Genomic DNA, 20462 nt, shown 5'->3' with positions numbered 1-20462 from the left:
AACTTAATGTGCTGAAAAAGCAGCTTCTATAAGATCCAGTGGTTACCATGCTCCATGCAACAATTTTAGAAGCCTCATCCTCAGAATGCTATCCACCATTTAGAAAATTCATGTTGATTGTTAGGAATCGACAATGAACGCACATTCTAACCAACACCACTGACTGTACTGTTGTCAATGTATTGTTAATATTTGCACTATACATAGGGTTGCCAACTGCCAGGTAGTAGTAGATCTCCTGCTAATTTAACTGATCTCCAGCCGATAGAGATCAGATCACCTGGAGAAAAATGGCCGCTTTGGCATTGAAGTCCCTTTTCTCCCCAAACCCCGCCCTCCTCAGGCTCCTCCCCCAAAATCTTCCACCAGTGGCAAAGAGGGACCTGGCAACCCTAACTATACACCAAATTCAGCAAAACCTGATTTTAACCCTTGCATGCAAAACATTCTTAGCATTAGTCCGTTTTTCCCGTGGACATGGCAGTGTGCCCTTGTTTTAATATTGATCAGATAGGATGTACCTTTGATTTTTCTTCTGCAGTCTATATCGTGAATGATCAGATCAAAGTGAGCACATGCCAGTTTAGCACCATCAAACACTTTCCATGTGGCATTATTAGTTTCAGGATACTCCAAAACTGGAATAGGTTTGGAGAGTGGAATGCTTCTATTATGGAACAGCTCTCTCTAGTGGCCACTTTCAATATAGCATGGATATTTTTGCTAAAAAATCCTTATTGGTTTTAGCCTTTGAATGCATATTAATTACAAGTAGGAATGGTGTCTTATTCTAATGCAGTGGGAGGAGGGGTAATGTGCCTTGCTAATTTCCATATGTATATTCATGTGTAGTACATCTGGCTGGATTAATTTAAAAGCCACCAGATATCAAAACCCAATTATGGGGAGTAGCGGGTGGGAGAGACAATGTTTTCATTTGAATTTGATACTGTGTTCTCTTTGGTAAGATGTTTAATATTTGCACTCTTTTAGATCTGCATGGATTCTAAAAAAAGAAATATTGATGTTTTGCTAGCAAACTGCAAAGGCAAGTATCGGTTGGCTGCGGATATAAATTTAACAACTCGCACTTTTTGATGTGCTGAAAAAGTCAAAACATTCACATGTAACGTCTTATTACAGCTTCGTTGATAAAGGCAATGAAGCTCAGTGGAAAACTAGAGTCTGAAAGCCCCGTCTTCTTTGAGTCCCTTTCTTCAGCTGTTGGTGCCATTCAACTAAACAGGGTGAGTCTAACTATATAAAGGGATAAGAACTGCCAAATCAAATGCCTCTGGGAAATTCAAAAGAGGTGCCACGGCCAACCTTGGTTGAAAACATGAACACGTGAAGCTGCCTTATACTGAAAAGGAAGTATTTTTTCGCACAACACATAGTTAAATTGTGGAACTCCCTGCCCCCAAATGTGGTGATGGCTGCCAACCTGGAAGGCTTTAAGAGGGGAGTGGACATGTTCATGGAGGAAAGGGGTATTCACGGCTACTAGTTAAAATGGATACTAGTCATGATGCATACCTATTCTCTCTAGTATCTGAGGAACATGCCTATTAGGTGCTGTGGAACACAGGCAGGATGGTGCTGCTGCAGTCGTCTTGTTAGGGGACTTCCTAGAGGCACCTGGTTGGCCACTGTGTGAACAGACTGCTGGACTAGATGGGCCTTGGTCTGATCCAGCAGGGCTTTTCTTATGTTCTTAATCATCAGACCCTCTGTCCATCAAAGTCAATATTGTCTACTCAGACCAGCAGCGACTCTCCAGGGTCTCAGGTAGAGCTCTTTCACATCACCTACTTGCATAGTCCCTTTAACTGGAGATGCCGGGGATTGAACCTGGGACCTTCTGCATGCCAAGCGGATGCCCTACCACTGAGCCACAGCCCCTCACGGTTCATTCTCAAGTACATTGCACAGGTACTGGAGAGCTGTGCAATGTGCCATTTCTGCCTCATCTTGTGGTCCGTTGCCACTGATAGTATTTTTAAAAAAACTTCTGCCGTAAGTGGCCTTTAGACCTGTAGCAAAGAAGCACATGGGTGAATTATAGGCTATGTTATAAAGCATTTCGCTTTGGTTTCTCTTGCCTGCTAATTTCTTGGGATGACCTGAGAACTTCCACATTGAGAGAGGTGAGTAGCTCTGTTCTTATTTGTACTGCCCAGGCGAACCGAAGTTTACATCAGGCTTTCTCCTGCCCTCAATGATTCTTCGCTTCTAAGTCAAACAACTCCACAAGACCCTGGCAAATTAGTCTGCTTATGCAGAATCCACATACAGTATCTGGAAACAAAGGCAGCCTGCACATCTGGGCTTATGGATAGCTGGAATCAGTGAGGGTCACCTGCGGCAGCTGTGGCTCTCTCCGCCATTCCCCCTCCGCTTCACTGGAGGCTGCATACAGCTGCAGCGGTTCTTAAATCAAATGCTGAGGCAGTGTATGGCGTTTGGCTTTCCATTGTTTTATGCCTGACTACAGACTTGGCCAGAGCCCAAGACAGAATCCCCTCCAAGACAGATTAAAGTCAAAATAGTCAATGGGCTGTTGTTTTCTGTTTCTGTCTCCCCGCGATTTCCATGAACAGCCACTTTGGGTAATTCAATTAGGAAAGGCTTCCTCCTTCTTTCCCACCCAAATTGCTCTAGGCAGATTGACTGAACTAGGCAAGGCTGGGGGTATGAGCTTAGCTCCGCTGCAGAAAGGAGGAAACACAATCATTTAGCTGTTTGAAACATATGCATTGTTTGAGTCACTGTTTACAGACTTTGGTCTTTTTGAACAACCAGAGGTTTTTGTTTGTTCCCCCTCAACTTTTACAATCACCACATGGTTTCAACGGTCCCACATGCAATGAATCTCCCTGCCTTCTGACTTCAGGCAGTGAACGGCTCACAGCTTGGTCCAAACTGAGGTGGCCGTGGGATCTTTGGACCATCTCAAACAGCCTGATTCCACAGACTTCCTTTCATGTGGAGTTGGCGGAAATAATTACTCACTGGAGACAAACGATTTTCATGAATCTTCTCTGAGCAGCACAGGGGGGAAAAGCACGTAAGAACATCAGAAGAGCCCGGCTAGATCAGGCCAGTGTTATGTCTAGTCCAGCATCCTGTTTCAACTCAGCAGCCAACCCAAAAGGGCCAACTAACAGCGAGGAGGCTAAGGCCCTTCCCCGGATGCTGCCTCCTGGCACTGTTATCCAGAGGCTTGCTGCCTTTGAATAGGAAGGTTCCTTTATGGCTAGTTTGATGGATCTCTCCTCCATGAACCTATCTAATTCCCTTTCAAAGCCATCAATGCTAGCAGCCATCACTATGTTCATTAGCACTGAATTCCAAAATTCAATTCCTCATAGACTAAAGAAGTACTTCCTTTTGCCCATCCTGTAGCTGTCTCTATCTGTCCTAGACGTATAATGCAGAAGTGGGCAATAACCCATCAAGTCTATACCTCTCCCCCCCGCCGCCCAAATTAATCATAGAATTATAGAGTTGTAAGGGACCACCAGGGTCATCTAGTCCAACCCCCTGCACAATGCAGGAAACTCATAACTACCTCCCCCCCACACACCCAGTGCTCAGAAGATGGCCAAGATGCCCTCCCTCTCATGAACTGCCCAAGTTCATAGAATCAACATTGCTGACAGATGGCCATCTAGCCTCTGCTTAAAAACCTCCGGGAGCGCTTACCACCTTCTGAGGAAGCCTGTTCCACTGAGGAACCGCTTCATCTGTTAGAGAGTTCCTCCTAATGTCTAGATGGAAACTCTTTTGATTTAATTTCAACCCGTTAGTTCTGGTCCGACCTTCTGGGGCAACAGAAAACAACTCGGCACCATCCTCTATATGACAGCCCTTCAAGTACTTGAAGATGATTAACATATCCATGCAATCCAAATTGCAATATGCTATTAGCTGGATCTCAGTCATAAAAGGAGCCATAGTTCAATATGAGAACATTATCCCAGGTTCAGTCCTGGGACCTCCAGATAAAAGATCTCAGGTGGCAAGTCTGAGACGGACTTTCTCCTTATAACATGGAGAGCTGCTGCCACTCAGAGTAGACAGTATCGGGCTTGATTCTGACTCTGTGAACTATATAGTAGCTTCATATGGTCACAATCCTCAATGACCAGACCTGGTGTTTGTCGGCACAAGATATAGAATCATAGAATCATAGAGTTGGAAGGGACCACCAGGGTCATCTAGTCCAACCCCCTGCACAATGCAGGAAATTTACAACTACCTCCCCCACACACATACACACCCAGTGACCCCCACTATATGCCCAGAAGATGGCCAAGATGCCCTCCCTCTCATCATCTGCTTAAGGTCATAGAATCAGCATTGCTGACAGATGGCCATCTAGCCTCTTCTTAAAAACCTCCAGGGAAGGAGCGCTTACCACCTCCCGAGCAAGCCTGTTCTACTGAGGAACCACTCTAGCTGTTAGAAAATTCTTCCTAATATCCAGACGGAAACTCTTTTGATTTAATTTCAACCCATTGTTTCTGGTCCGACCATCTGGGGCAACAGAAAACAACTCGGCACCCTCCTCTGTGTGACAGGCCTTCAAGTACTTGAAGATGGTTATCATATCCCCTCTCATATGTTTTCCAGGTTAAGCGCCTGGATTATTACCGGTCCGTATGCAAATGCAGATGCTGTGTGTGTTATATTCTTGAAATATATATCCATGAGGTTAAGGTGTCTTTGTCTTTTCAATTTTAGAATTTCTGCAAGCTTAATGAACACAGTGAGGTCTGATGCCTTCCAGACTTGTACATTGATCTGCTCACCTCCAGACGGATCAACACCAGTGTTTCCCTGGATCTTTAAGCACAAGATTTGTTGGTGATGAATTGTATGCCAAATATCCATCAAACCCAGTAGCGACAGTGTTTACTGGTGCGCAGGTGCTGAAGGGGTTCCCTCTATACTACCACAAGTGACTTTTTTCCCATAAACTGGATTGATCTTTAGTGGTTACATATTTTGTATGCATTTATGTTTTTTTAAAAAAATAGAAAACAATTTAGGATATTACTTTATTACAGTGATGTATATTGCTTTAGCTCTGTCCTGTTGTAACTTAGTGTTATCATTTCTGTGTGTGAGAGAATACAGAGTTATTGAATTTTGTTCTACAGCTGATGGTATCTGATCCCAATTGATAGTATCTGAACATACCAACAGTGATATAAGATCAGTTCTTAAATACCTTCAGTGCACATTGGAGAAATCATGCTGGGGCTCACAACTCTAGTGTGTTGATACTGTCCCACTTGGTCAAAGTCACTGCATTCACTGGTTGTTTCAAGTATCACTTGTCTCGTGCTTATTTTCTCGTGATTTTATAGTGTTGTTTTTGTTTGGTTGTTCCCAATAGCCATCACCACCTGCTACGATCTCAGTGGTAGAAGCAGTTCAGCATTTGATGCCAAGATTCTCCAGTTTGACCTTTGCACACACATATGTAAACTGAGATAGCTACATTACCTTCAGCAGGATAGTTTTTGTTTACAGTGAGTTGAAATGTGTAATATCTTATTGTGTAGCAGATTTTAAAAGGGAGGCCCTACATTTAGAAAAAAGCGTTGGTTTTTATATCCTGATTTTCTCTACCTTTAAAGAGTCTCAAAATAGCTTACAATCACCTTCCCTTCCTCTCCCCACAACAGACACCTTGTGAGGTAGGTGGGGTTGAGAGAGTTCGGAGAGAACTGTGACTAGCCAGTTCAGAGAGAACTGTGACTAGCCAGCAGGCTTCATGTGGAGGAGTGGGCAAACAAACCTGGTTCTCCAGGTCAAATTTATAATGAAATCTGCTACAAAATAATATATTTGCATGAGGGAGTGTGCAGTTTGTGTGTGTGGGTGCATGCATGCGCGGCTGCAGTTATGAAATACTTTGCATACAAAGAGGAAGATTTGCATAGATTTGTGCACAGAAGTTTGATATGGATTTAGACATTAGGAATTAGCTTCACAAAGCATGCTCCAGGTTTCTTTATATCATTGCCAAATGGTACAGAGTTGTACAGCAATACGGGATTGTTCTCAATTGTCCAGACCTTCATTTATAGCAACATATGAAGAAATAAAGTAAGAAATGAAAAGTATACACAACTACATTTCCCCCAGATTTTCTACATTTGCCTGTAAATCACTCGTAAAATGGCATCATACAGTCAGAGATGATTGGCTGTGTAGAATTCGTACATGATTCCATTCACTAGATGATCCCTGATTTAGTGTAACCAGTCACGTGACTCAGATAAGGTGGTGGGCTCTCCTTCTTTGGAGGTGTTTAAGCAGAGGCTAGAGGGCCATCTGACAGCAATGCTGATTCTGTGAACTTAGGCAGATCATGAGAGGGAGGGCAGGAAAGGTTGTATCAGAGCTTGGCTCTCGTGGCCCTTTCTTACTTGCCCAGGATAATGCTGATCGCCACTTTGGGGTTAGGAAGCAATTTTCCTCCAGGCCAAATTGGCCAGGAATCCTGGAGGGTTTTTTTGTTTTTTGCCATCTTCTGGGCATGGAGTAGGGGTCACTGGGTGTGTGTGTGTGGGGAAGGTAGCTTTGCATTTCCTGCATTGTGCAGGGGTTGGACTAGATGGCCCTGGTGGTCCCTTCCAATTCTATGATTCTATTCTATGATTCTAAGAAAGATAACAAGACCCGAACAGGGTGGGAAACGGGACCAAAGAAACAGCAGCGGAAACAGAGGCACCACGTTGGCAGAAATGTCTACTGTGATTACTAGTTTCAACCCGAAAATCAAGAGTGGGGTGTATCTCATCCCTAAAAGGTAGCATTATTTTAGAATCAAAATTGTGATAGTCTTGGTTGTCATTAATTAACCTTTCAAAGAATTTCAAAGGGAGGCACAGTGAGTGTTGGTGGTTGAACAAGGAAAGACTGGCACTTTACTTAGACACCTGTGCTGGTGTGAATGCTTGTGGGGCCTGCATGCAAGTCACTGTGCATGGATGTTACGATCTTGAACTTCCATGTTAGCATAGCAGCTCTTAGCATTAGGTTTGTTCAGGCCATTTAGTATTCTGATTCTGTGAACTGGTCACATGAATCCTATTGAAGACAACCACTGTTCATTGGATGGCTGTCTTTGAATCCCTAGAGAGCAACGCAGCTGAAACGATTGAAGCCAGCGATCACCACTTAATGTTAGCCTCTTTTTACTGGATATGAACAGATTTCCCTGGTTCTGTTCTCGTGTTGTTTCCAAATTTATCTTGGCGTTGTAAAAACAAAAAGAAGTCTAGTGACCCTTTAAAGATTAATAAGATTTTATTTCAGCATAAGCATTTGTGGACTGGAGCCCACGAAAGGTGATGCTAGCATACTTTTTCAGCTGCCACCAAATTTCTGTTTTTTGCTTTGTTTTTTTGCTGCAGCATAGCTACCCCTCTGGAATCATTCTCTGCATTTTGCTCTACTTTCCTTAAATCTAGTTTAATTTAGAAAGTTACAAAAAATTGCAGAACTGGAGTCTGTACAGTTAGATTTTGGGGTGTTTTTTTGTTCATTTGTGCCTGGGGGTGGGGTGGGGGGCTTGATCTCCATGCATTCTCAACAATTTGCAAGTTCCCACTCTCTTTTTAAATTGCAATTTTACATTCCATTGCATTAACATTCTCTGTGTTGGTGTTTTCCTGATGCACATATATGTGTTGGGGGCGCGGGTGGGGGGGAACCACAGGAAGAGGTTTTATACAACCCTACCTACAATCAGGTCAAGGTTTCTCTTTTGTGGTATTTTATCAATGTGTATCAGCATCAGAAGGTTTAAAAGGGTGCTAATTAATTTAATGAATTTAGGAGTCCCGTGGCGCAGTGGTAAACTGCAGTACTGCAGTCCAAGCTCTGCTCACGACCTGAGTTTGATCCTGATGGGAGTTGGTTTCAGGTAGCCGGCTCAAGGTTGACTCAGCCTTCCACCCTTCCGAGGTCAGTGAAATGAGAACCCAGCTTTCTGGGGGTAAAGGGAAGATGACTGGGGAAGGCACTGGCAAACCACCCCATAAACAAAAGTCTGCCTAGGAAATGTCAGGATGTGACGTCACCCCGTGGGTCAGGAATGACCTGGTGCTTGCACTGGAACTGGAAGGAAGATGAAAGTTTAAGGAACTGGAAGATGAAACTAATAGCATGTGATGTTCTGTATAAAATTCAGAAATTAAAAAACAGAGCAACAGGGAATTAATTCCTAGTGGTTTGCTTTAGTTACAAGACCTGATAATTTGAAACTTCAAAATCAAGGAAGATTTCAGAAGAAGAGAATTTTGGAAGTGTTTGTCCTTTTCACAGAGTTCTCCATTGGTTCGATGTGGTATAACTCAGCGATACTATTGCTCATTATTTTTTTTGTTTTCATCTGGCACTTTAAAGAAAGCACTGAGTTGTCTGTTTTACTTCCCAGCAATAGTCTTTCCAGCAGTAGTGTACTTTCTCAGCTATTGCATTAATTTCACATTTTGCTATCACCTCCTAAGAGATCTATTCCAAACCTCATACTACCAGAAAAGTAGAACTGTGAGTTCCAGCACATTCTCCAGAAGTGAAGAGACAGATGCTGTGCAGAATCCCATAACCAGGGTGTGATGGAGACAGGTGTCCCTGCTGTTTGCTCCCAGCTTTTAATGTGGAGGTGGACTGCTGAGCCAGGAGGTTCTAAGGATTTGGCTGATCTCCACGAAACTGGGCAATTCTTTTGAGAATGAGTATCTAAGCTAATGGGAGGAGATAAAGAGTTGAATTTTATACTCTGCTTTTCTCTACCTTGAGGAGTCTCAGAGTGGCTTGCTTTTCCCCTCCCCACAACAGACACCTTGTGAGGTAGGTGGGGTTGAAAGAGTTCTGAGAGAACTATGATTGCCCTGAGGTCACCCAGCAGGCTTCATGTGGAGGAGTGGAGAATTAAACCTGGCTCTTCAGATTAGAATCTGCCACTCTTAACCATAGGGTTGCCAAACTCCAGGTACTAGCTGGAGAGCTCCTGCTATTACAACAGACCTCCAGCTGATAGAGATCAGTTCCCCTGGAGAAAATGGCTGGTTTGGCAATTGGACTCTGTGGCATTGAAGTCCCTCCCCTCCCCAAACCCCACCCTCCTCAGGCTCCACCCCAAAAAGCTCCTGCCGGTGATGAAGAGGGACCTGGCAACCCTACTTAACCACTACACCACACTGGTTGTCGCCAGCGGACAGAAGAGGGCATGGTATAGCCCGATTTCTTCAGATCTGGGAAGCTAAGCAGGGTTAGTACTTGAATGGAAGACTTTGCAGAGGAAGACAATGGCAAACCACCTCCGCGTTTCACTTTCCTTGAAAGCCCCTTACTGGGGTCGCCATGAGTTGACTGCAACTTGACAGCACTTTCCACACGTGCACGCACACACACGCATGCACATACACACAGACACACACCTTTATTTCTAGTACCCATAAATTGCATCTTTCTTTCTTTCTTTCTTTCTTTCTTTCTTTCTTTCTTTCTTTCTTTCTTTCTTTCTTTCTTTCTTTCTTTCTTTCTTTCTTTCTTTCTTTCTTTCTTTCTTTCTTTCTTTCTTTCTTTCTTTCTTTCCAATATCCATCGACCAGTACACAGGTTCCTTATCAGCTGCCGCAGTACTCAGTTGAGAGTGCTAGTAATTGTCCTGGTGGGGAAACTGGATACTTATTTTCCATCATAACCTATTCTAAGACTTTAGGGGAGACAAGAGGACAGTGTAAGAAGGGCTCAAACCATAGGGAGGAGCCCACAGTTCACTTAATCAGCAAATGCTCGAATATGCATGTCTGTGCTGATGTACTGAAATCAAGGGTGGCCTCCTTAGCTGCCAAGTGTTGGATCCAGTCAGCATTTTCACTCCATCTCACCCTTTACTACAGCAGCCATCCCACATGGCTTTTATCCCTACAGGTTCTGTGATCCCCAGCATAGCATTTGTGGTGATCAAGGGAAATCCAACACTCCTCTTTTCATCATCAGAAAAGCTGGTTGGATCCACCACCCATGAGCTGTAAAGTTTTACATATCTACTAGGAAAAGGTAGTCCACAAAACAGAACTCAAGTACAGTGTTAAAGAACAAAGTTGGTGACAATCATAAATAATGCATAAAATATGTAATGAGGGAGATCTGCTAAGATCATTGCTATGCAAATTGAATGTCCCTAATGTTCATCACGTGCTTTTCCTTTTAAAGGTTATTTCTCCCCGAATCCGTATATTAGGTGTCAAAAAGTCTGGCTTTCGCTACCTTATTATAATTTATTGGATGTCAGGACAGAGTTGGATGGTATAAATCTAGAATTTAGGATACCTTCCTTGTTTCATGAAAACTTTAATGTGCCAAAAAGCATTTGTGAATATTGTTTGACATTTACTGGCTTGCAAAACATACTAATGAGTTGTTTGAAAAGAATGTACTCCCTAGGAGAGGATACCTCTCTCTATCAACCAAAAATGTCCTTATAAAGAGGAACAGTTCTGGACTGGCTGTTAAATGGTGCTTTCATCCTTCAAATGGATTTTAGCAAGGATTAGACTATCAGCTCATTTCTGAATGTTTAACAATGTGTTTCATTTGTTCTTTTCCTGTTTGTTATTAGCATATGCAATAATAATAAATTTATACAGAAATAAATTGCAATGTGAGGTAATTTTCACACTGAAGGAAGAATGGGTCGTTTTCTTTTTGATAGTACTGTGTTAAAGTTTTTCCCCCTTTAACATTCTGTGCTAAATGATCCAGCCACCCCCAAGTTCATGTCAAGGAGAAGGGATTGTAGATATTTTAAATAAATGCATGTTTGTGGTTTGGTCCACTTGCAGATCTGGAAAGGTTAGTTCTGCAAGACGTCGCAGTGCCGAGTTCTCTGTTTGTGGCAACTCCTTCCCAACATTAGATTGGCAAGTGATACAATGCACATATGATTTCACTCATAGTAAAGGAGGGGCTGTGGCTCAGTAGTAGAGCATTAGCATGGCATGCAGAAGGTCCCAGGTTCAATCCCCGGCATCTTCAGTTAAAGGAACTAGGCAAGTAGGTGATGTGAAAGACCTCTGCCTGAGACCCTGGAGAGCCGCTGCCAGTCTGAGTAGACAATACTGACTTTGATGGACTGAAGGTCTGATTCAGTATAAGGCAGCTTCATGTGTTCATGCGACTTTGTCAACTTGAGTATATAATTTTTTTGTGATAATAAGATACAAAAAAAATGGGATTGCCTTCAGACTATACTTTGCATAAACATTTCTTCTTCTTCTTTTTAAAGGAGCACAAAATCCCAGCAAGGGTTTAAGTAATTGGCTTTTCCTTTTCAATAGGGTCTGATAAAATCCAAACGGTGAATCCACCATGCAGGATCTAAATTATATGTTATCTGAAGGGGAAAAATGAATACAATTGCTCTACATTACATGACCAATTGAGTGAACATAGCATGGTTGCTCCTAAGTCACATGTGGAAAGCACATCCATATGGCCTAGGTGGTGGAGCATGCTCAAAACATTTTGAAACATTAACTTCAAGAATTTCCTTTATTTACCACTCAAATAAACGAATTGTTATAACATATCTTTCTCTAGGGTTGCCAGCTGCGGGTCGGGAAATACCTGGAGATTTGGGGGTAGAGCCTAAGGAGGGTGGGCAGAGGGGAGGGACTTCAATGCCATAGAGTCCAAAGTGGCCATCTTCTCCAGGGGAACTGATCCCTGTCGCCTGGAGATCAGTTGTAGTTGCGGGAGATCTCCCTCCCCCACCTGGAGGTTGGCAGCCCTATCTTTCCCCTCAAATGGGAAAATGTTCACAATATCAGCGTTAAGAACCACTTTCCAAATTAAAATAAAGAAAATTGGATAAATATAACTTCAAAATTAGATAGACAATCATTATATAATCTTAGCACACTTCAAGGTGACTGTGGTCGTAACTTGGGGGCAGAGTAACAATGTTTTGCAGCACTGCCCAGGTTCATCATCTCTGGTTACAAGCACCTCAGGTCACAGAGGACACCACTGACTCTGAAAGATTCTGCTAATCAGAATAGATGGTCTAGGGCTGGATGTATCAGTGGTCTGAGTTTCATATATAAATGAGTGTTCACACAAACATCCATCTCAATGTGTGGCAGTTGTGAAGTCTGCAGTCTATGACACGATAGTTGTGTGGCATCATACATATTTTGTAAGATTTCTCTCTTTCTTGTGGACAAAGTTTTTTTAGTAGTATTCTCAGTAAGTTGTAGACCTTTAGACTAATCCCCCCAAATGTCGCCAATCTGTGGAAGGTTCCCAAATGCCCCTTTAAAATGATGTAATACTATATCCATCGATATGTCTGGCAGTTGTATATGCCCCTGCCCCAGGGATAAAACAATCTGTACAATTTATTTATTTAAAATACTTACATTCTACCTTATTTATTTATTTACTTCATTTATATCCACTTTTCTTCCCAAAGCGGATTACATCATTTCATCCTCACAACAACCTCCCTTTTCGGTAGGTTAGGCTGAGACAGTGAATGGCCCAAGGTCATCCAGCAAATTCCCGTGGCAGAGTGGGGGTTCAAACCTGGCTCTCCCAGATCCTAATGCAACCCTCTGACCACTACATCACATCCATCCGTTCTCTTAATCTCTTCCAAGATGGCTAACAAAGCAGCGATACAAATGTACATTTAAAAAAGAAAGCCAGATATGCCAAAACAGTTTACCCTTCCACAAATGTCCCCTGAAATAAAACCATATCACACTTCTTTTGAGTTGTCTACCTCAAGGTGGGGCCTGGAGGTCTCCCAGAATTATAACTGATCTTATGGTTGCCAGGCCCCCCCTGGGCACCAGGAGGGGATGGGGGACTAGTGTGTAAGATTCAAGTTAGGAAACGCCTAGAAATTTGGGGATGGAACCTGGGGAGGACAGGGATCTCAGTGGGTATAAAGTAGGGTTGCCAAGTGCCAGGTGGTGGCGGGCAAACCCCCACCAATCCACCTGGCTGCCCGCCAACCAGCTGAGGGTCGGTGGGCAATGTGTGCATGCGTGCCTGCCCGCGGCGACATGTCACTTCCAGTTTACACCCGGAAGCGCTGCATCGCAAGGGGCTGTTTACCACTCAAATGGTAAACGGCCCATTGCGGTGCGTTTTACACCTGGAAGTGCCGCACCGCAACGGACCTTACCACTCAAACTGTGAATTTGAGTACATGTCCTCTAGATTATGCACAAGTTTTGTTGCTGGCTTCTTCAGCTTGTTGGTTATTAATATAAATTTCCACCAGAAGGATGGCTTGTCAATTTCTCCGCGGCATGCTTGCTCCAGCTTAAAGCTTCAGCTGAATGACGGAGGTGTAATACAGTAAAAGCTTCACAATGAACTATCTAGTTGACCATCAATGGTTCCTATAGATCCCTCTAAAGACTTCTGTGGGTTCCTGTAGTCCTATTGTGAGTCCCATTGTAGGATATTAATAGTAGATAGAATTGATATAGAGTATTATATGAATGTGGTTACAATAGATATAGACCATGCCGCACTGCGCGTTTGCAGCTCCGATTTCTGCGGGCTTTCCTTGCATGTTCGCACTTCATTTCAACCGAAGGATTCCGGAGACGTCTCCAGAGCACAATTTCTCCGCGTTAAGAGCATCCGCTTAATTAATAAAATGAAACGTCTTCCTCACCCAGAGCCTTAAAGTGCGAACATGCAATCTGTGTTCAATCCACTTCCTACTGCCAGCCCACTTCCTGCTGCCAGCCCACCCACCCACACTCCCCCCCGCCTCCCTAACTGACGCTGGACCAACTGGCGTCCTTGCTTCAAGCGCCGACTGGGCATGCGTGGGAGCGCACCGGTCTTCATCTGATCCTGGCTTATCAAATGCAGCGGAGAAAGGCGGTGGGGTGGGAACAGAAATTTAAAGTTGTGTTGGATGCTTGTGTACTGGACACGTTTAAATTGCGAGGTAAGTTGCTAGTGCGTTCACGGGCATATTAAAAATTTGAATTGCAATATTGAGCCCTCGTGCTGTTTTTTGAAATAGTACCTGGAGGCTGGCAACTCTAATTGAGCTGTAAGTCTTTCTGGCTGTTTATATAAATGAAGGAGCGCAGCTGGCATTTGCAATGCAGATAGAGAATTCTGGCCCATGTAGGTTTTACATTTGCATTAGAAATCAACGAAACCAAAAAACCTCTCACAGCCTCGTGTATGAAACCAACCTGAGGTTTCCAGCGGTGCCGCTACCTCAAGCATTTTCACATGGGGAAGGAGTCCTAGACCATCCAAACTTTCCTTGCGCTAGTGCCTTCTACAATACCCTGGGAAACGCATTGATTGCAGAAACAGGTGAAGCCATTTATCCTGAATTGTATGGCTTTTGTAGGTTTAAGGCAGTCCCTTAACATTAACATAGATTTTTATGTGCAAATTAGCAGCTAAATTCATTATGAAAACCCATTTACCAAAGGGCTGACACCAGACAAAGCCCGAGGCAGCTATGGAACTCTGGGACGCAACATCTGTTCCATAAAATTTAACTCAGCCATTTCAAGCATTTGTCTGTTCATTGCTGTGTTATAGCTTCTCAAAACAGCCACTTTTCTCCTCAGGACATACAAGTTCTGACACAGACCCACCAAGGCCAAATGCCTCTCTCAGTTCTCTGAGGCATTTCCAAGCAGGCCAAGACAGTCAACTGGCACACTCGTTTGACATTTAAAGGAAAGACCACGTGGTTTTTAACAAAATATTTTGTTTCGTTTTCTTTCTCCCCACCCAGTGCGGACGTTTTGCTGATTTCCGTGTAGGTCTTCTGTGTGCATTATGAGTCTCGATGTTTTATGTCTGCCAGTTAGCAGTTTAGCTGATGTGTGAATGGCCTCGGTTCCTAATTGGGGATGCTTCCCGTGGCATTTCAGCAACTGAGTCAGAAAGAAGCATCTGCTGCTATTGCCCATGATCGATCAGCCACATCGCAAGGATCCATAGGCTGAAATTGCCATTAGTCTAAAGCTTCAAATTATACCGTCTGCCCCAATAAAAATAGGAGGAACTTGTATTTATTCTGCATATCTTGAGCCCCCCTTTCCGCCATTCCTTCCAGGGCTCTTCCAGTTGGTGTTCTCAAGATAATCATTCTTTATGGAACTTTAATGTTTATCGCTTTTCTGCAAAGAGCAGCCGGCTGAAAGCTGGGGGGAAATATAAAGCTGCTATTACTTTGGTGCAGGGCCGAGAATGTTGGTTTTGCATGGAGGACCCTCAGCTCCAAATGCCTGCTCAGCTTGAAATTCTGTTCTTGGGCATCAGCTAAATTATTGATTGGCACACAGGGCTGGTATCAGCATACTCTGAGGTTAGGGTTGCCAACCCCCAGGTACTAGCTGGAGATCTCCTGCTATTACAACTGATCTCCAGCTGACAGAGACCAGTTCACCTGGAGAAAATGGCCGCTTTGGCAATTGGACTCTATGGCATTGAAGTCCCTCCCCAAATCCCGCCCTCCTCAGGCTCCGTACCAAAAACCTCCTGCTGGTGGCAAAGAGGGACCTGGCAACTCTATCTGGGGGCGGGAGCAGCTGCCAGAGCCCAGGGCTTCTAGAGGAGCTACCGTCACTGACTCCCCCCCACACACACACATTCACCTCCTTGCTGCTTTTCCATGTGCCATTCTCTGCCTATCTGCTGGCAAGCGCTCTGCCAATCGTGCTTCCAGCTTCCCAGCATTGATGGGGAAGGGCATGCAGGTGGTGCACAGTGGCAGCACTCCCAGCAGCCACAGCAGCGGCACTACCAGCTCTGTGCACCAGCCTGTGCTGTCGGGGAAAGGTGGCGCAGAGGGCTGTCAGTGCAGACAATGGGAGGCCTTGTGAGCAGGGGAAGGATTCACAATCAGGTGGAGACACAACACAGGTGAGGGGATGCCTTGCCCCCAAGTTCTGCTGCCCACCACTGCTGCAACTAGCACCGGTGTGTGTGTGTGTGTTAAAAAGCTGACTGGCTGCATCACAGTGTCCCGTCCGGAAAAACCTTGGAAATGACAGAGAATAGTTCTAGGATGTACCAGTTTACCTGGCTTGCCACTGGTGGCAGGTTTTTGGGGCTGAGCCTGAGGAGGGCAGGGTTTGGGAAGGAACTTCAATGCCATAGAGTCCAATTGCCAAATTGGCTATTCCATACAAATAGGGACATATGAGTCCGAAGCTCAGGAGCCTTTGAAAATCATGGTCCACTAGATTAATGCATTAACTTATCTGAAGAAGACTGTTCAAAACAAGATTTACTGGAATCTTGTCAGTTTCAACCTGCGGATCGGGATCCTGGGCAGTGCATCCTACACGCCAGGAACTCTCTTCCCTTAAACTCCACTTGTGCCACAGTTGGCTAATTGCATAAGTCATTCCACTTTCATTGGAATTGAAGTGCTTGCTGAAGTAATTGTTTGCCAAGTGAGTGCCCTGCTCTCAAGCGTCTCTTTAAACGGGACTACACGGCAGCTTCAGCCGCGAAGTTTAGCATCGTGTCCCTTTAAGAACTCTTTCAGTGCTTGCTGATTCTTACTTACCTGTAGACATGCAAATCATCACAAACTCAACACTGAGGGAGGGGAGAATTAGAAAATGAGATTGTCAAAATGCTATACCTTGATGAACCAGTGAACCCATTAAATTTGGACCTAGCTTAAGCCTGATGCCCATAGGACAAAATAACTTACCTATGTCACTTTGCACATGCCTAGTGTTTCATTTAAACTGGGCTGCTATGCATTTCAAGGGTTCACATGTGCAGTGTTGGCACACCGGAACAGCACCCGTTTGGGCAATGGTTCTTTGGCATGTGATTCCTCAGTTCAAACAAGACCCTGGGCATATGCAAAGACACACATATAAGTTCTTTTGTGCCACCAGCATCATCAGGCCAAAATGCACAGCTGCCCCTTAAAACAACATCTGCTTGTTCATCTTCTTCCATCTCTTTCCTTAATGTCTCATACTATCTACCCATATTGTGATGTTATTTCCATGTGCCCTGTACCAGCAACCAATGATGTATGGAAGGAATGGGGGAAACAAAGAATTCTGTGATATTCTAACACGATGAAAGTTCTAATAGGTGTTACAGAGTGGGAGGGGGAGCTAAATGCATGGCTGCATACAGAGTACTTGGCTTTCATCAAGATTATGGTTGTGGTTCTTAAGACCCCTACAGGCTGAGCAGAAGAAGGTTGCTGAAGTACCAGGAACAGTTACTACTGCATTTAATGTCATTTACTGAAAATATTTACATAAGAACATAAGACAAGCTCTGCTGGATCAGACCAAGGCCCATCAAGTCCAGCAGTCTGTCCACACAGTGGCCAACCAGGTGCCTCTATAAGAATATAAGAAAGGCCCTGCTGGATCAGACCAAGGCCCATCAAGTCCAGCAGTCTGTTCACACAGTGGCCAACCAGGTGCCTTTAGGAAGCCACAAACAAGACGACTGCAGCAGCACCATCCTGCCTGTGTTCCACCGCACCCAAAATAATAGGCATGCTCCTCTGATACTAGAGAGAATAGGTATGCAGCATGACCAGTATCCATTCTAACTAATAACCCTGAATACCCCTCTCCTCCATGAATATGTCCACTCCCCTCTTAAAGCCCTCCAAGCTGGCAGCCATCACCACATCCTGGGGCAGGGAGTTCCACAATTTAACTATGCGTTGTGTGAAAAAATATTTCCTTTTATCTGTTTTGAATCTCTCGCTCTCCAGCTTTAGCAGATGACCCCGTGTTCTAGTATTATGGGAGAGGGAGAAAAACTTCTCCCTGTCCACTCTCTCCAAACCATGCATAATTTTATAGACCTCGATCATGTCTCCCCTTAGCCACCTTCTTTCCAAGCTAAACAACCCTAAGTGTCTTAACCGCTCCCCATAGGACAGTTGCTCTAGTCCCTTAATCATTTTGGTTGCTCTTTTCTGCACCTTCTCAAGCTCTGTAATATCCTTTTTTTTAGGTGTGGTGACCAGAACTGTACACAGTATTCCAAGTGTGGTCTCACCATAGATTTGTACAAGGGCAGTATGATATCAGCAGTTTTATTCTCTATTCCTCGTCTAATTATGGCCAGCATGGAATTTGCCTTTTTTACAGCAGCCACACACTGGGTTGACATCTTCATTGAGCTATCCGCTATCACCCCAAGATCCCTTTCTTGGTCTGTTGCTGCCAGCACAGATCCCATCAGTGTATATGTGAAGTTGGGATTTTTTGCCCCAATATGCATCACTTTACACTTGCTCACATTGAATCTCATTTGCCATTTTAATGCCCATTCTTCCAGTACGCAGAGATCCTTCTGGAGCTCTTCATAGTGCGATTTTGTTTTAACTACCCTAAATAATTTGGTGTCATCTGCAAACTTGGCTACTTCACTGTTTAACCCCAACTCCAGGTCATTGATGAACAGGTTGAAAAGCACCGGTCCCAACACAAAAGCCTATGAAGCCCACAAACAAGACAACTGCAGCAGCAGCATCCTGCCTGTGTTTCACGGCACCTAATATATTTGGCATGCTCCTCTGATCCTGGAGAGAATAGGTATGCATCATGACTAGTATCCATTTTAACTAGTAGCCATGAATACTCCTCTCTTCTATGAACATGCCCACTCCCCTCTTAAAGCCTTCCAAGTTGGCAGCCATCACCACATTCCAGGGGCAGGGAGTTCCACAATTTAACTATGCATTGTGTAAAGAAATATTTCCTTTTATCAGTCTCGAATCTCTCACCCTCCAGCTTCAGCAGATGACCCCACGTTCTAGTATTATGAGAGAGGGAGAAAAGCTCCCTGTCCACTCTCTCCAAACCATGCATAATTGTCGTCCTCTAAAGTTAATAAAAGGTTTGTTTAGAACAATGTAAAGCGGCAAGCACGATAATCCACCACACAAAAACTCACTAAACCATTTAATTATTAATTTAATTTATTTATTTGAAACATCTTTGATGCCTTCTTTTTACCCGACTTAAGAGTCCCCAAGGCAGTGAACAGTCAAAGCATTAAAGCAATTAAAACACATAACCAGGCCCGTGAATGCACCAGCAACTTACCTCGCTATTTACACGCGTCCAGTACGAAAGCATCCAAGACGAGTTTAAATTTCTGTTCCCACCGCGCCGCCTTTGTCTGCTGCTTTTGATAAGCCCAGACCGGCATGCTCCCACGCATGCCTAGTCGGCTTCTCCAAGCAAGGACGGTGATTGGTCCAGCATAAGTAAGGGAGGCGAGGGGGGGAGTGCGGGGTTTGGCTGGCAGCAGGAAATGGATCGGACACAGTTTGCATGTTCCCACTGTAAGGCACCGGGTGCGGAGGACATTTTATTATTATTTTTAATTCGCCGTATAAGCGGATGCGCTTAACGCGGCGAAATTGCGCTCTGGAGACGTCCTCGGAATCCTTCGGGTGAGTTGCAGTGGGAACATGCAAGGCAAGCCCGCGGAAGCCGCCGCCCCAAATGGTAAGCGCAGACATGGCCCAGGAAGGGGTGTCGGTGAGGGGATGCCAAGCAAAACAGAAAAGCACTCACTGATGGAAAACAATGACAGAAGGAAGCAAACAAATCTCCCTGGGAAGGGAATTCCATCATTTTGGTTGTTGGAAGGAATGGACTGTGCAGTGTCGCTTAATGCTAGCACAGGCCTTAGAGCTACAGGGGAGGGAAGTGGAGAGTATAGGGGTAGATAGGACCTTTTTTCCTTTTAACCACTTCCACGGCTGTCCCTTTGTTACCCAGAACGCTACTCTTAGGGGTTTCCTCTTCCTTCCAGTTCCTTCCTTCTTTGTCCCTTTTGTCCACCTTGAGGCCTGGACATGTGCTCTACAATCTCTCTCCATCTTAGCTTAGATAGTTAGCTAGAAGCCTTTACTCTGTCTTTCCTATCCAGTATGGAGTTCACCTACAATAAAGAACTTCTATTTCTTTTCTAAAGTTATAAGCCTGAGTGTGAACTTATTCCTCAAGTAGCCAAACGATAGAATTCTGCTGTGCACAGACTCAGCTCTGCTTTCATTGGTGCCATGACCGAGAAGGCCCTTTTTGAGGGTCGCGATCCATCTAGCCTGAGATGACAGGGGCACCTGGAGCAGGGCCCCTGAAGATGACTGCAATAGTTGGACTGGTCGTTACACCAACAGCAAGCAACATTGCATCAAATGCAACACAATTAGTGACAAATTTACAGCACAGGAGCTTTATTTTTGCAAAACTAGTTCCAAGAAGCCAAAAATCAGCAGGGACAAAAATCGGATCAAATAACCCCGAGTCAGCAAAAAGCCCTGAGGAAAAAGTACCGTCTAGCAGGCTTTGCTAAACAGCGGCATATGCGCCTTAGGCTCTTCTTCAGGCAGACATGTTTGGATGTTACATCAC

At 44.3% G+C, this 20462-nt stretch overlaps 1 protein-coding gene across 1 annotated transcript in view; it reads left to right on the top strand.

Moving 5' to 3' along the window:
- SLC26A7 (solute carrier family 26 member 7) overlaps nucleotides 1-4782 on the top strand; it is an 85914-nt gene extending 81132 nt beyond the window's left edge. The window contains exons 16-18 of the mRNA XM_056854552.1: nucleotides 994-1048; nucleotides 1144-1247; nucleotides 4747-4782. Of these exons, the coding sequence (XP_056710530.1) occupies nucleotides 994-1048; nucleotides 1144-1247; nucleotides 4747-4782 (195 nt within the window). The remainder of the gene's footprint in view (nucleotides 1-993; nucleotides 1049-1143; nucleotides 1248-4746) is intronic.
- The last annotated feature ends 15680 nt before the right edge of the window (nucleotides 4783-20462 follow it).

Source organism: Euleptes europaea, chromosome 8, assembly GCF_029931775.1.
Source record: "Euleptes europaea isolate rEulEur1 chromosome 8, rEulEur1.hap1, whole genome shotgun sequence".
In the NCBI taxonomy this organism is placed as follows: domain Eukaryota; kingdom Metazoa; phylum Chordata; class Lepidosauria; order Squamata; family Sphaerodactylidae; genus Euleptes; species Euleptes europaea.
This window is presented reverse-complemented; position numbering and strand designations above follow the sequence as displayed.